Source organism: Botrytis porri (genome assembly GCF_014898465.1).
Source record: "Botrytis porri strain MUCL 3234 chromosome Unknown BPOR_003, whole genome shotgun sequence".
In the NCBI taxonomy this organism is placed as follows: Eukaryota; Fungi; Ascomycota; class Leotiomycetes; order Helotiales; family Sclerotiniaceae; genus Botrytis; species Botrytis porri.
The window spans coordinates 2,540,433-2,555,136 of NW_024066077.1; the positions used below are offsets into that span (position 1 = coordinate 2,540,433).

At 43.8% G+C, this 14,704-nt stretch overlaps 4 protein-coding genes across 4 annotated transcripts; 2 read left to right on the forward strand and 2 right to left on the reverse strand.

The window, feature by feature from the left end:
* Nucleotides 1-99: 99 nt before the first annotated feature.
* On the reverse strand, nucleotides 100-5,874 carry EAF01_002806 (uncharacterized protein; the record flags this gene model as incomplete). Its single annotated transcript, XM_038911060.1, has 4 exons — nucleotides 100-1,488; nucleotides 1,536-4,775; nucleotides 4,828-5,746; nucleotides 5,804-5,874. 4 exons carry the CDS (start codon nucleotides 5,872-5,874, stop codon nucleotides 100-102), a joined length of 5,619 nt encoding a protein of 1,872 aa, XP_038773982.1.
* A 581-nt stretch (nucleotides 5,875-6,455) lies between these two features.
* On the forward strand, nucleotides 6,456-8,800 carry EAF01_002807 (uncharacterized protein; the record flags this gene model as incomplete). The annotated part of the gene is made up of 2 exons (XM_038911061.1): nucleotides 6,456-6,775; nucleotides 6,826-8,800. 2 exons carry the CDS (start codon nucleotides 6,456-6,458, stop codon nucleotides 8,798-8,800), a joined length of 2,295 nt encoding a protein of 764 aa, XP_038773983.1.
* Nucleotides 8,801-10,099: 1,299 nt separating this feature from the next.
* EAF01_002808 (uncharacterized protein) lies at nucleotides 10,100-11,928 on the forward strand (the record flags this gene model as incomplete). The annotated part of the gene is made up of 5 exons (XM_038911062.1): nucleotides 10,100-10,430; nucleotides 10,514-10,735; nucleotides 10,854-11,054; nucleotides 11,124-11,745; nucleotides 11,826-11,928. 5 exons carry the CDS (start codon nucleotides 10,100-10,102, stop codon nucleotides 11,926-11,928), a joined length of 1,479 nt encoding a protein of 492 aa, XP_038773984.1.
* Nucleotides 11,929-13,327: 1,399 nt separating this feature from the next.
* EAF01_002809 (uncharacterized protein) lies at nucleotides 13,328-14,490 on the reverse strand. The gene is made up of 3 exons (XM_038911063.1): nucleotides 14,291-14,490; nucleotides 14,080-14,232; nucleotides 13,328-14,022 (listed from the first exon to the last, which is right to left on the reverse strand). The coding sequence occupies exons 1-3, from the start codon at nucleotides 14,438-14,440 to the stop codon at nucleotides 13,345-13,347; spliced, it is 981 nt and encodes a 326-aa protein (XP_038773985.1). The 5' UTR covers nucleotides 14,441-14,490; the 3' UTR covers nucleotides 13,328-13,344.
* Nucleotides 14,491-14,704: the final 214 nt, after the last annotated feature.

A 14,704-nucleotide genomic window follows, 5' to 3' on the forward strand; every position in this document is an offset into this window, starting at 1 on the left:
AAAAAATTAGTTGTGCATGTTCAAGTATTCAGTTTATCTCCAAAAACAGAAATAACGCCACTCCTATACATCATTCACACCCTGTCCCTCCCATTCCACTCACGGATCACCCCCACTCATCACATCCCTGATTCCCATCATCTCAAACACCACCTTCTCCTCCAATCGATCCAAACATCCTATTGCTCCCGCCTTCCCAGCCTCTATTTTCTTCCCCCTCCACTCCAAATCCTTGTCACCCATCGGTACTATCCTCTCTCTCAAGACTGCTCGACTTCCTAACCAAAACTCAACATTCTCTGCCACCGCGCCCAAGTCCCAATCTACTTCCGGCACCACCTGGATTCCTTGTAACTGTTCTCTAAATCCATTCAAAATATAGATGATAAGAGCTAGAGAGTGAACTTCAGAAGCTGTAGATAGACAAAGATGTTTTGGAGTTGATATCGAAGTGGTGCGTGAGGATTCGGGTGCATCAAACGCAGCTGCCGATTGAGCGAGGAGATGAGGGAATTGGTTTAGAAAGAGTGCGACTTCTGTGGCGATAGAGGCACCGACTGAATGGAGGAGATTGAGGATTAAAGGAAGGATGCCGCGGACCCAGATGTTGTAGCAGCGTTGGATACCGGCGCCATCAGCGAATGGAGATACATTTCCACGACGCAAATAAGTGGTTATGCTTGCGGAGCTGACCTGACCAAGAACGCCATCGACGGCTAGCTGTTCGGCCATGGTTGGCATACTTGAGAGCTCCAAGAGGAAAATAATGCTCAGTTCACCATAGATGGGATCACCATTTATCGCAATTTGGTCAGACCAGGAGAAGAGTGTAGTAGCAATACGAGGGGTCCTGCAATTAGCCATGATGGTCACAATTTGTGAGTGATGGAACTCGATGCCTGGTATCCGGAGACAGGCTTGCAAAAGACCTGTGATAAGGGCGATGTCTTCTGGAGAAGACTCTTCATGATTGTCATGAATGATATGAGCCAGATCACTGAAGCCGCCAGCAATTACACGTTCTATAACGTCGACAATCATATAGATATCTGCTGTCGATTCCGATTCCAATTGTTGTTTTCGTGTGGAAACCCTGGGGTCAATATCTCCGACGTTGTTGTCTTCAGCATGGACTCGCAAAGCCAAGAATAAAATTTTGAGAAGCAGTCTATAGTATGGACCATCTCCTGTAGCAATTGCCATCGCAAAGCTTTTGTCCAAGGTCCGGACTGTCTCCCATACTATTTTGAGAAGGTCCTTCATCTTAGGACACCTTGGATTTGCTTCTATCAACCGTTGACAGGCAACAAGCGCGAAGTCTGCACGTGTTTGAAGTAATCGTGAAAATATTTTTTCTGTTTGCGGACTTTGTGCATTTGAGGCAAGGCACCTAAGAGCAGCATCAACAAGGGTCTCTTGGTGATCAGATTCCTGAGTTATATTGCTAGTTAATTCCACGGCAAGAATTTTCCAAGCGTTCAATAGAGCCTAAGATTGTTAGAATTGACATTAGAATTTGCTCATAGCTTACTTACCACTTGAGCATCAACCAAAGACAAGTTGATGTTAGCACTTGCAAGCTCGAATTTATAACCATCATTTCTTCGTCCTATCCAAGCTACGTCAGAACGGAGCATTTGGTCAAGTAGTTGTAGATCGTAAAAATAGTTCTCGCCAAATTTGCGATCCTCTAGATCCGTCTTCTTGAAACTCTGGAGACTGGTTCTGGCATACTTTGCATCGAAGTTCTTCTTGAGGTTGCCATGGAGAGAAGCATTGTAGGTAGGAAGCCCCCCTGCATTCTCATAGTAATAATTCAGCTTGGGCATGAGGTCTTTGGCAATTGAAGGTTTGCCGGTTTGTCTAGAATGGAAAAGGTGCATTGCAAGAATCTCGGCAATGTAAGCCGCAATTCGAGTACGATAGCAAGCCTTAATTGCTGGCTCGCTCTTAGACGAGACTTGAATAGGTTTCAGGGTGCTGATGTAGTTTGAGAGATAATTGATGAAGCCTGTGCTAGATTCTAACTCGTGCATAGTCCAAGGCCAGAAATTCTGTGCCAATGAGACGAATTCTAACATCATCAAAGCTTCTGTATCCGGAATATCTCCGATTTGTGAAAGATTGTCAAGCGCTGTGAGAAGAAGAGGTTTTGGGGATAAAGATTTGGCAGCATCGGGGTTTTTCTTCTTTAATGCGTCTCTCGGCGTTTTGCCTGTGAGAACATAATTCGCGAACCATTGTTGTCGACTGCTCATTATCATCGACAGGAAATGCCAAATCGATCCAACATTTTCATCTCTAGTTAGAGGTGTATCCAAATCTGACACGACATTAAGGAAATTCTTCGAAGTCTTCGCGCCAAGATAACCTAGGAGCGAAGGTGGTTCTGAGGTACTACTCGAAGCGCTGACTATCATCGCCTCGAACAATTTTACGACGGGGGTACGATAGCTATCATTTACGGCATATAGTCGTGCGATTAGTGGTGCAGCAGTGAACAGCTGCGTCTCTAGATGTGATGGCTTCTCTAATAATGCACTTAATCGAAGAAGTTGCCTAGAGAATTTAAGTGCTGCTTTCACGCCCCCCGCCACTAATAGTAATCTATTTGTATACATTGTGGTAGAACGGGTATTGAAGCCGTAGAATAAGGTGCGAAGGATTGGTCCAAATCTCATGGGGCCAGAAGACTTGGACAGATAGCTATCAACAATATGCATGGCAGCTGGGCTTAAAGCACTCATGATTGGAAGAGCAGGATCTTGATGATATTTGGAATCTCTACCAAGATCTGACTTTGAACGAGAGTCCGATTGTGGCAGTTCTTCTGGATCACTCTGGATTCCGAAAGCATATGTGAGCATTTTTTCGAAAGAAGACATGATGGTCTTTGTAAGTTGGAGTTGATCGCTGAGTTGGTCAAACTGCCAGGTGTACGAGCTTTCTAGTACCTCCGTCAGGTATCGAGTAAAGTGAAGAAGAACTTCGGAGAGAACTTTATCAGCAACGCGAACGTTATGTTCCTCGACCTCGCTGAACCGAGCTGGAGCCATAGTTACTTTGCGGTTTCTTGCAATAGCATTTACTGCGAAATCATTGACCAGTGCCTCGAAGAGCCGAGTGCACGATACGAGGAATGAGTATCTCCCCGATATAACTTCGACCCTGCCAACGATACTAGCGAGTTTACCGCCACCACCGCGGCCATCAGATAGAAGTCCACTACGACCAATAAGAGGCCACACTCTCCCAGGCGAAAACAAAAGTAAGGCATGTAGATATTGTATGCAGCTGATTAAAATATCAAGTGAGGCGTCGGAACTAGATTCGCTCGATTGCCTTTGCAATTCTTGTTCGAAGATAGCAGATATAACGAGAGTGATGTCTCGGTTCCGATTTAATGCCGAACTTGCGACCTGGAAAAATTCGGTAGCATTATTTTGAATTTTCTCTGCCTCTTTGTCTGACCTAGATAAGGCTAGAAGACCCGTCGCAAATGTTCCAATGATGTCAGCAACAGTGTCAGAGTCCGCTCCCATGCCGGTAGTAGCGTCATATTCTTCACCCGCAACTAGATATGTTTCTAGCAATTTCCCGAAATACCTCATACCGCGATAATGGTGGGTAAGATGGACTACTTTTGGATCATTCTCGACTATCACAATACCAGGCGTTCCAGCTGGAATTTGTAGATCGCTGTTGGCTGCTGCTAGTACCAAAGCCTGGCCCTGGTTCCCATTTTCTATCAAGAGTCTTCTGCTGACACCACGCCCTCGAGGCTCAAACATTGAAAGACCCCTAGTCAGTTGAATAGAGTTATTGTTATGTTCCTCTTGAACTGTCTCATAATCAGCGTATTGATATGGTAATAGGTATGTAAAGGTTAGTCGAGAGTCTAACAATGGGAAGATAGACTCATGAACTCCTCCATCAACGTCATGCAGATATGCCAGAGAGCGAACAAGTGTTTGAAAAGGGGCAGCTTCCCAAGGATAGCGCATACTAGCATTTTGCCAAAACTCGCGAGTTAATCCTACGTCAGTGACAAAATAAGATGTTGGCTCAAGATCGCTTCCAGCATTTCGTTGATCAACAAAATCCCAATATTGTTGTCCCCCAGACACGACAGAAACCACAGTTTGCAGCGTTTGGGCAGTGTAGCCAACATCAAGTGCACTTGCCTTCATGAGCTCTAATATCGCGATCCTCAAGCTTGAACCAAGTTGTGGCATGAAGGCTGCATCATAAGTGTCACCAAGAGTCTGTGAAATGGTTGCCAGTACTTCGAAAACACGACAGTCGTTTACAGCGCTCAAAGCTAGATAATCGACAGGTTCGTCCGTGACTTTGATTGTTGTAAGTACTCCTTCATAGGCATCGGGGGCAAGTATAGGCTCCGACCCAATCGCCAATGGTTCATCGTTATATTCATCGTTATCACTAAGACCCTCGTGTCGTCGGCGCTGAAGTTTCTCTCGAAGATCGACACGAACTTTGATATGCTTCAAAATAACGCTCCAGGTAAGGACAGCAGGGCCAGCCGTGATGTAGTTCGCGGACGCTGCCTCGGTGAGTATTTGGTGAAGTTTGATAATTGCAGTTTGGTTTAATAACCATGGCTTATTCGGACCCTCAGCCAAATCAGCAGGAGCTAAATCTTTCGATGGTCTCTCGAGGAATGTTAAACAACTATCGACGTTAAGTATGGCAGATGATATGATGGCGCTAATAGTCTGTAAGGGTAGAGCAACAGCTTGAAGAGTCGGGTGAAGCTGTGGTGTTTGGTCAGTAATGTGCATATAAAAGTATGAATCACAAACGTACCATTCCCATCTCGTCTAGGAACTTAAATTTGCTAATAAAATCAAACCATTCGAGCACCAGGTCTGACTGAGAAATATCAAGCGCGGTATCAGAAGAGAATATGTAATAAAATATAGTCTCCATCATGTGGGTTGCCTCAGTGATCTGGTTGCTTGCCCACTCAAGCTCAAGTTCATCCCGCCCATCACCCTCCAAGGACCACCCGCTACCTTCACTTTTCGCATCAAATAATTTTGTAAGCCCCGCATCAATAGTTCTGACCAGTTCCACCATACGATTCTGTGATGCGCCCGAACTTTTCCAGCTGCCTAGCAATTCTGTATGCAGACCCTCGTACCAGTCGTCTACTGGAGTAGTCGGTGTGGGTGAAAGTCTGGATCGCTGAATTATTAATGTAAGGCATTTCCAGAAATAGCGTCGTTCTGAGAGGTAAATGCTGAGCATTCGCATACGTCGATTTCTCTGACTTTCTTCTTCTGATGGCGCAACCTCCGCTTGTGTGCCAATGAAAGAACCCGCAGAGAGCAAATTCGTAGATTTTTTGTTGCCAAAGGCATCTTGGAGACTGATCAACTCTTCTTCTGAAAGTTTCCCCAGAAGTTGCGCATATGCTCGCGATTGGTGTTCTTGCACGACGAGTCTTAGAGCAGTAACCTCGTCGATTTTGACCATTCCACTCAACCATAGTGCATCCTCCTTTACCTTGCTAACGTCATAATCCGCAGAAGAATGATCGGCATTGATCGGGGAATGTTTTGATTCGAATTTGGTTTTCGTCTCGTTGGTAGGTTCTGGAAAGGCAGTGACAGGATCGGAAAGTACAGATGCTACTTTGGGCTCTTTAAAGAACCTCTCGAGTGTTATTTGGGCACCATTCTCTTTAATATCTAAAAGGGCAAAGAATGCCGTCTCCCAAGAGCTATCGAAAGATTAGTAGAATGTCAATTGGGATCGATATTATGAACGATAAACTTACATCAATATTTCTTCTCCCTTCAAACATCTACCCAGATCAGGAAAATAGCTAGCCTCTGGAATTGGTACCATATCTACGACCTACCCAAGCTCAATGAGCCAAGATTTGTGGTGAAGTGTTGTTCGAAGCATAAAGCATGAGAAAGCTCAAATTTTCATACCGTGGTTGGTTCGTTTTCTGTTATGAGAAAATCCGATATCAACAATCAATAAATCAATAAATCGTTAAGAAAGTTTTGGTTGACGCGCCTTGTCCGCCATAGCCTTGTCGCGGTCAACCTTCTTCATTCGCTAGATAAACTCTTATGAGCACCACCCACGCACCGTCCCGTAACCATTCACCAATCTTTCAGATGAAGCTTTTTTTACTTTGCAGGGTTTGTTATCCTAGCAATTCAGCACCTGGGCAGTTTCATTGATTTATTGCTATGCTCCCCACCATCCATCACTCAAATCCATTAATCATCCATCATCCACCCAAAAAAAGGAAGGACCTTTGATCTTTGACTCACTCATGGATATCTAGAACCACAAAGGAATTTACAACTTCAAATCTTCTCCTCTCTCTTTAACCCAGAGAGACAGTCATTCATTTTCATAGCTTCTCCTCTTATACGACATATAAATTGTTCAAGCGATAAAGAAGTTTCAGAATGCCTTCTGCAGAGTTAATCGATTATTCTCCGCACCAGCCAGAGCCAGCTCCCCCACTAGCATCTGCTTCAAATGTTATCTTGATCGACAACTTCGACTCATTCTCTTGGAACATCTATCAATATCTCGTTCTCGAAGGGGCGACTGTCACTGTTTACCGAAACAATGAACTTAGCGTGGAGGAACTTGTTGCGCTCAAACCTACTCAATTGGTTATAAGTCCTGGTCCTGGTCATCCGAAGACCGATTCTGGTGTTAGTAGAGATGCTATCAAATATTTCGCAGGCAAGATACCTGTGTTTGGAGTCTGCATGGGACAGTGAGTATTGAGGAGTTGGTTGGGTAGGACATAACTGATTAAATACTTAGGCAGTGCATATTGGACGTATATGGAGGAGAGGTTGTATTTGCCGGAGAAATCTTACATGGAAAAACGTCTCCATTGCGACACGATTCAAAAGGAGTCTATGCCAGTCTACCACAAGACTTACCAGTCACACGATATCACTCGCTTGCCGGCACACATCCAACTATACCTGAATGTCTCGAAGTATCATCCTGGATCGAGGCTGGTGTTGATGGGGGAAAGGGTGTGATAATGGGTGTTCGACACAAAGAATATGTTCTAGAAGGTGTGCAATACCACCCTGAGAGTATCTTGACTGCTGAAGGTCGAGTAATGCTCAAGAACTTTCTGAAGATGCGAGGTGGCACTTGGGCGGAAAATGAGCGTTTGCAAAAAGAGGGTTCAAGCAGCACGGCGCAAGCGTCTAAATCTGGTTCCACGAGTGCCAAAAAGGAGAACATACTGGATAAAATCTTCGCGCATCGCAAAGCCGCAGTTTCCGCACAAAAAGAAATTCCTTCCCAACGACCCTCCGATCTCCAGGCCGCCTATGAACTCGATATTGCGCCCCCTCTCGTGTCATTTGTCCAACGTCTTCGCAAGTCTCCGTTTCCACTATCGCTTATGGCCGAGATCAAACGAGCATCTCCCTCGAAAGGTGTCATCTCTTTATCAACGTGCGCACCAGCCCAAGCTAGAACATATGCTCTAGCTGGTGCAAGCGTGATTTCTGTTTTAACAGAGCCAGAGTGGTTCAAGGGAAGCATTGATGACTTGCGAGCTGTAAGACAGGCTCTTGAAGGCATGCCAAATCGACCTGCTGTTTTACGAAAGGAATTTATCTTCGAAGAATATCAAATTTTGGAAGCTAGATTAGCTGGTGCCGATACGGTTTTACTCATTGTCAAGATGCTAGATGAAGAAACCTTGACCCGCTTATATCATTATTCCGTATCGCTTGGAATGGAGCCTTTGGTTGAAGTCAATACATCAGAAGAAATGACTATAGCCGTCAACCTTGGTGCAAAAGCTATTGGTGTGAACAACCGAAATCTAACCAGTTTTGAGGTAGACCTAGATACTACAAGTCGTCTCCTCAATCAAGTTCCGAAAGAAACCATTGTATGTGCTCTCAGTGGTATCTCCGGCCCTAAGGATGTAGAAGCCTATCAAAAGAATGGCGTAGGTGCGGTCCTTGTGGGCGAAGCACTTATGCGAGCCAAAGATACCGCTCTCTTCATTCGAGAATTACTCGGCGGTTCAACTACCCAAGTAAAACCCGCAAGTGGCAGTCTACTTGTGAAAATTTGCGGGACAAGAAATGCTGAGACTGCAACGGAAGCTGTCAAAGCTGGTGCAGATTTAATCGGGATGATTCTCGTTCCCGGTAGAGGTCGACATGTTCCATACAAAGATGCAATTGCTATTTCAAAAGCTGTTCATCAGGCTCAACAAACGACAGGAACAGTTGTTAGTGATCGCGTGAGCAACCAAGCATCGGATTTCTTCAGCAATGCAGCCTCCAACATTTCAAGTCATCGTCCTTTATTGGTTGGTGTCTTCCAAAATCAACCTCTAGAAGAGGTTCTAGAGCTGCAAAAGGCATATGATTTGGATATAGTACAGCTACACGGCGATGAACCATTGGAATGGGCAAACATAATACCAGTTCCTGTCATTCGAAGCTTCAAACCTGGTCAGGTTGGTCTTGGGAGAAGAGGTTATCATACCATTCCTCTGCTAGACTCCGCATCAGGTGGCTCTGGACAAAAATTAGATATAACAGAAGTTAAAGCTACTTTGAACGAAGATCAAGGTCTCAGAGTAATTCTTGCTGGTGGATTGAATGCTGAGAACGTGGCAGAGGCTGTGCTATCAGCGGGGGATGTTGGTGATCGGGTAATTGGTGTCGATGTTAGTAGTGGCGTGGAAGAAAATGGTGCTCAGAGTATCGAGAAGATCAAAGCTTTCATCAAGGCAGCTAAGAGCGTCAGATAGACATGACTAGGTATCATGAAATGAATTCTGATGGCAAATAATGACTGATGACTCGTCTTATGAAAAGTCGATTTATCAGTTGAATATTTTTTGAATCGTCCTTCGAGGTGTGAAATTGCGATACACGATCTATCATTTCAAACATGTTCAATTTCTTGGTCAAAATGTTGGGTACTTGGACTTGCATCAGTTCTTTCGTGACATTTCGCATGAACATCGGTTGCCCCCTTTTCATCCTCGCCTCTACCGAAAGCATTCTCACTTTCAAGAGAAGGGAAATTCACTTCCACTAATCACTTCGAGCTACTAGTACAAGTACCCACTTATAATAACTATTATACTTGAAACTTGAGAGGTGGGCTAGTTTTATTTTCCATGCCTCTCAATTAGTACCCCTCAATCGTTAAGAAACAATCTCGTCCATACTAGTGTTCGGACGAATCAATTTTTCCCATCCACAGTCGCAACTACCTCTCTAGTCTCGAAATATATTCAATACCTTTTGTCCTGCCCCACTTCAATATCAATTTCTCAACAATCCCAAAGTTACAACCGAATACCTACTTCTTTTCACACTACTATTCTGTGTGCCATACTCTTTACATTACTTTCTCGATCGCGTTGATCTTATTACTATTTACTTGAGTTATCCTACAGCAATCTTCCTTCTGCCTTCTTTTCAGAGTGCAACTTCTTCCTTCCTAGGCTCTTATCTAGAGTTTGAATTCTTTCCGGATATCATTTCGTCAAAGTTACAACTTCTCTTCATCTATCGTCAGCTGAACCATTTATCAAAACGACATATTCCTGATCTGCAAGATCCAATATCTTCGTAAGTTGTTATTTTATGTTTTGTCTTTCCTATTCAAGTATCTCTCAATAGATTCACCCTTCAAATCATTTCGTAGCTTAGTGTCTGCTCCAAGTTCTGGTCTTCCACCTGTGGAGACTTTCGGTTCATCGTGTTTGGTTTGGGGGCAGATTTTATCATTTTGCGTTAAGCGAGATATTTAATTTTTATGATGTACGGAGTGAGACTTCATTGAGGTGTTGGGGTCGTTCATTTTGTAATCGTGATATTATGGTATATTTATATAACATTGTGCTTCTGGCTTTAGTTTTGGGCTACGTCTAGTCTGCTTTCTTGCTGGGCGTACTCATGTCACTCATCATCAACGTCGTTGATGGGAAACTTCATTGCCGATTTGTTAAAAATTGCTATTCATATTTCCTCTAGAGTTTTGTTGCCATATCTTACATTACACTTAGCTAACACCCTCCAGACCACCAACCACAACCATGCCACGCATCAAGCCCCCTACACACAAAACCCCCTCCAAATCCAAATCCAAATCCCACAAACCCTCTCTCCCTACACCCCCCAAACCCAAACGCAACAAAAATTCCTACAGCAACGGTGCACTCAAACCCATATTCAGCGGCTGCAAAATGTCACTCGCAGGCGACTTCATCGCCGAGCATCCCGGTCCCAACGCCGAATCCCAATGGAACTACGAGAAAATCAGTAAATGGATCACGATTCACGGAGGCGAGTATGTGAGGGAAGTAGATGAGTATACGACGCATTTGATTGTGACTATCAAGGAGTATAAGAAGAAGGGGGCTCAGGGTATGTTATTCTTCATATATCGCATATACATATCTGTGTTTGTCTTATTGAAAATATTTGCTAATTCAGAGTGTATGTTATAGTTCGCAAAGCAATGGCTATGGGGAAACGATGCCATATAGTTGTCATCGACTGGCTCGTCGATTGTCTGACTTTGGAAACTAATAAGAAAAAGAAACTTGTCGTTACGGGATATACACTTGGCCGTGTGATCCGTCGTTTACATCATACTGAAGATCAGAAGATCAAGTATCGACAGAGATTCGAGGAGAATGTGAAAGCGAGTAAGGAATTGTGTGATGATCGTATGTATTCTTTCCCCTTAATGAATCTCTATGTTACTATGCACCTTGATTCTTGCTTGGCTTGAACTTTGGTATCTGGAGTTTCAGATTTGAGGAAGATCAACCTAATTTAAAATAGGACTCAATCATGTTTATGTCGATCATACAAATTTCGAATATAAAGTCGTCCTCACCCGTGTTCTTCTGCATGGCAAAAACAAGAATCAGAAATATACAGTCTACCTCTTCGAATCCAATGCTCAACCACATACTTATATGGCTGGAGCAAAACTAACAACTACATATCAAATTCCCTCCTATCTTCGAGAAGATTGTCGTCGTAAGTCTTTTCTCCTCTTATTCCCTCCTTTCCACACCCCCAAACTAATCTTACATCCCCTCCCCACAGCTAAAGTCTTCGCCGACGCCTTCCTCGACTTCAAAAACATATTCAAATCCAAAACCGGCATCGAATGGGACGATCGGTACGAACCCCTCCCAGAAAATCATCCTAAAGATTTATTCCGATTTCAGCGACCTACCCTCAGTCGACCAATGGGCATGCTACCTTCATGGCGCAAAGCTCCCAGCTGGAAAGATATCGAATCCGATTCCATTCCCCACGAAGCCGGAGTTGATTCCTGCGGTGAGGAAATCCAATATCGAGATGCAGAAGCCTCAGCCGAAGACGAAAACAGCAAAGTCGAGAAAAAAGAACGCGAAAACGAGAGGAGAAAAGAGAGAATACTGATGGAGGGAACACGAGCAATGGAGGAGAGAAAGAGAAAAGAAGAATTCGAATATGATAGTGATAGTGAGGTGGATGATGACGAGACATTCGATGAGCTGATGAGAGATTCGGTTTCGGCTCCTGTGTCTACGCATCGACATGCGCATCATCTTGCGCAGCTTCCTAGATTGCGAGATGTGAGGGATGTGCAAAAGGAAATGGTGATTGTGATTTCGGAGTCGGATACGGAGATGAATAGTAGTGATGCGAATACTGAGGATGAGGAACTGGAAATGGATAGGTAAGTTCTTTGATTTTCATCTCCTTCATTCATGCATTCCCCGCTCCTCACCACAAACCCCTAACCTAACATCTCACAAGTCCAACTTCTGTTCTCAGAACTCCTACCACAAATTGTGTTTCGCAAACACAACGCTCTTTTTCCGTCTCGGGAAATTCTGTCGATCATGCTATTATTTTATAAGATTTCGATATTTTTCACCAAAAATCATTCGATTCCGGAAGACTTCCGCTATTTCCAATCTTGCATCTCATATCACATTCCCTTTCTCTCTCTATCTGGATCGCTATCACGTCCGAAATCTAAAATTTAAAGGAACGATTACCCAACCACACAAATACAACCCGTCACCACCGCACGAAATACAAAACCATATCCAACTCACCAACAATACGCGATCTCTCATCATCTCACCTCTTTCACCATCCTCCACATCTTCATACTGAATTCCTCTCTTCTCAGACCCAGAAGTATCACACCGGGCTTAGATGCAACACCATTTTTCTATCTTTTTATTTTTACTTCTTAAGTATTTTTTTCTTTGCAACTACCTTTTTTATCAATTCATTTGATTTCATATTTTCATCAATTCATCAATTCATTTCATAGTCATTTACCTGAAATTTTTCTTTCTGCACATTCTCAAGAGATATGAGAGGTATGAGAGATATGAGAGATCTTCGGTAGACACGGAGCAGATGGGAGATAGCAGATGGCATAGGGCATATGATATATGGAATTTGGGATTTGTAATTTGGAAATGGAGTTTGGAAATGGGAGATGAGGATGCTATATGATCTATGAGAAATGGGGATAGGGATGACATATAGTTATTTGATATGGGAAATTGAATCGACTCGAATCGAACTGGATTGGATTGAATGGAGGATGGAGGATGGATCAGTTGAACATCTCTCTCTCTCTTTACATCTCTTTCTACTTAGGTATCTACTGAGAGAAACATCCACTGAGAGAAACATCAACAACACCATTCATTTCCAAAAGCAAGTACCCAAGAACAAATAATTCCAGCATAGTTATGCATTAGCGTTTTGATAAACCAATCATTGATCATTGATTATTTATTTTTCATCACTTATCAAATAAAGCTTACAACTAACAACCCATCCTCTATCTTCATCTGTTTCTTCATGCTCACGGAACCAAAGCGAACTCGCAATGGAATACAATACAGTGTGAAGTAATATAATGATACATAACACATAACACACGACAAAACCCACAAACTTATATTGCCATTTGCCAACTTAACAAATACAATACAATACATCATCTTTCTGCCTCCCCTTTCCACTTTGTGTAACATGTTAAAAAAAACATACATCATATCATAAGACAGCTCCGCTAAAGCCCGTCCAAACATGCTAGAATCAATATATCAAGCTAGAAGAAAGCCTACCACTATTTATGGTATTCCCAAGCACCTCAAACACCGCAAAACTCCCCCCTTCCATCAAATACCTGTTTTGCTCAAAAAACGCCATCCCATTTTTGCTGACTCTCTCCCCTCCCTCATCTCAAACGATCTTCACTGTAACCCCCCTTTCCAACCCCCTCACCTTCACCTCCATCCCCAACTCAAAACCTCAATTTCGGCATAACAAACACCACCAAGATCGCCAGGACCGCCAACCCCGCAATCCACGCATACATCATCATGCGACCCCACCATCCCCTCCCCTCCGTCATACTCCTCAAGTATCCCATTCTCTTCGATGCCGCTTCTAATCCTAGCTCATTCCTATTGATCCCCGCAATTGCAGAATCGAGCACCGAAGAATCGCTTGCGAGGGTACTGGCGAAGGTTTGGGAGCGAGCGCGCAGTTCCTGGGCCATGGAGAGGAGAGAATTGGTTAGATCTTCTTGTTCGGTGCGGTGGTGCGTGAGGAGTGTTTCGGTGGTGGCGGTGGTGGTGCTTGAGGGGGTAGGAGCTGGTCGGTAGGTAGAAGTAGATGTAGAGGTGGATGTTGTGTAAGCCTGATTTGAAGACTTCTCGAAAAGTTCCGCGCGGGGATTACGAGAGCGAAGAGTAGATGATTCGGGAATCTGAGAAGTTTGAGTTTGTATTTGTGCTGGCGCAGAATCCGATTCTGTTTGTATGATAGGAGAAGATGTATAATCGGTAGGAGAAGGTGTTGATCGTTCTTCACTCGTATTCATCATTTCGTCTGTCGTTTCCGAAGGAGTATCTTGCGCCATTCCCAACAAATCTTCGCCCTCGGAGGAATCCTCGCCTTCTTCCTCATAACTTGCAAGCTGTAATTAGAGTATTAGCATGCATCCCAATTCCCGCAGATCAAAGAATATACACACCTCACGTAACTCCTCTAATCTCTCACCAAGTCTCTGTATCAAATGTCCCTTGCGCACCAAATCCGCCTGTACCTCCTGTTTTCTCGATAACACTTTGATATTCTGCGCATCCTGCTCTACATGAACCAGTAAACCCCGCGCATATTCCAGGTTCTATAGCATCACACAATCAGCCTCCCCTTTCTCAAAGAAAAAAAGAAAAGATTCTTACCGCGCCCATCTTCACCCACTCAGCATAGCTTTGCGAAGTGGCAGACGTATCTGGACCCAAGATAATTTTCTGTAATCTCACCAACATCCGATCCAAATTCGTAGCCGTGGGATCCCTCGCCGGAACAGGTACTGTATTAAGTCTTGCCATGTTTCCTCGCTGCAAAGATCAAAACTCAAATTAACAAATCATGAAAGTTGTGTGTCCTTCATCACATTATATTATCAAATATATGGATTTCAATGATGCCAATCATTCCACATCCTTGGTCGATTCGTTCCACTACCATTGTGGCTTTACCCCTGTAAATTCCGCTTCCAAACACAACTGTGGCTGGTGGAAATAAAGAAGTCCCGATCGCCGACTTTGAATCTTACCGATAAGCTCCCGGTGAGCTCCCGCCTCTGCGGCAGC

Bases quoted from the DNA above. Each gene is read 5' to 3' on its own strand.
- EAF01_002809 (XM_038911063.1), bottom strand. From the start codon at position 14,440: ATGGCAAGACTTAATACAGTACCTGTTCCGGCGAGGGATCCCACGGCT. The intron at 14,233-14,290 runs GTAAGAATCTTT...GTGATGCTATAG, and splicing joins AGTGGGTGAAGATGGGCGCG to AACCTGGAATATGCGCGGGG. The intron at 14,023-14,079 runs GTGTGTATATTC...CTCTAATTACAG, and splicing joins GATTAGAGGAGTTACGTGAG to CTTGCAAGTTATGAGGAAGA.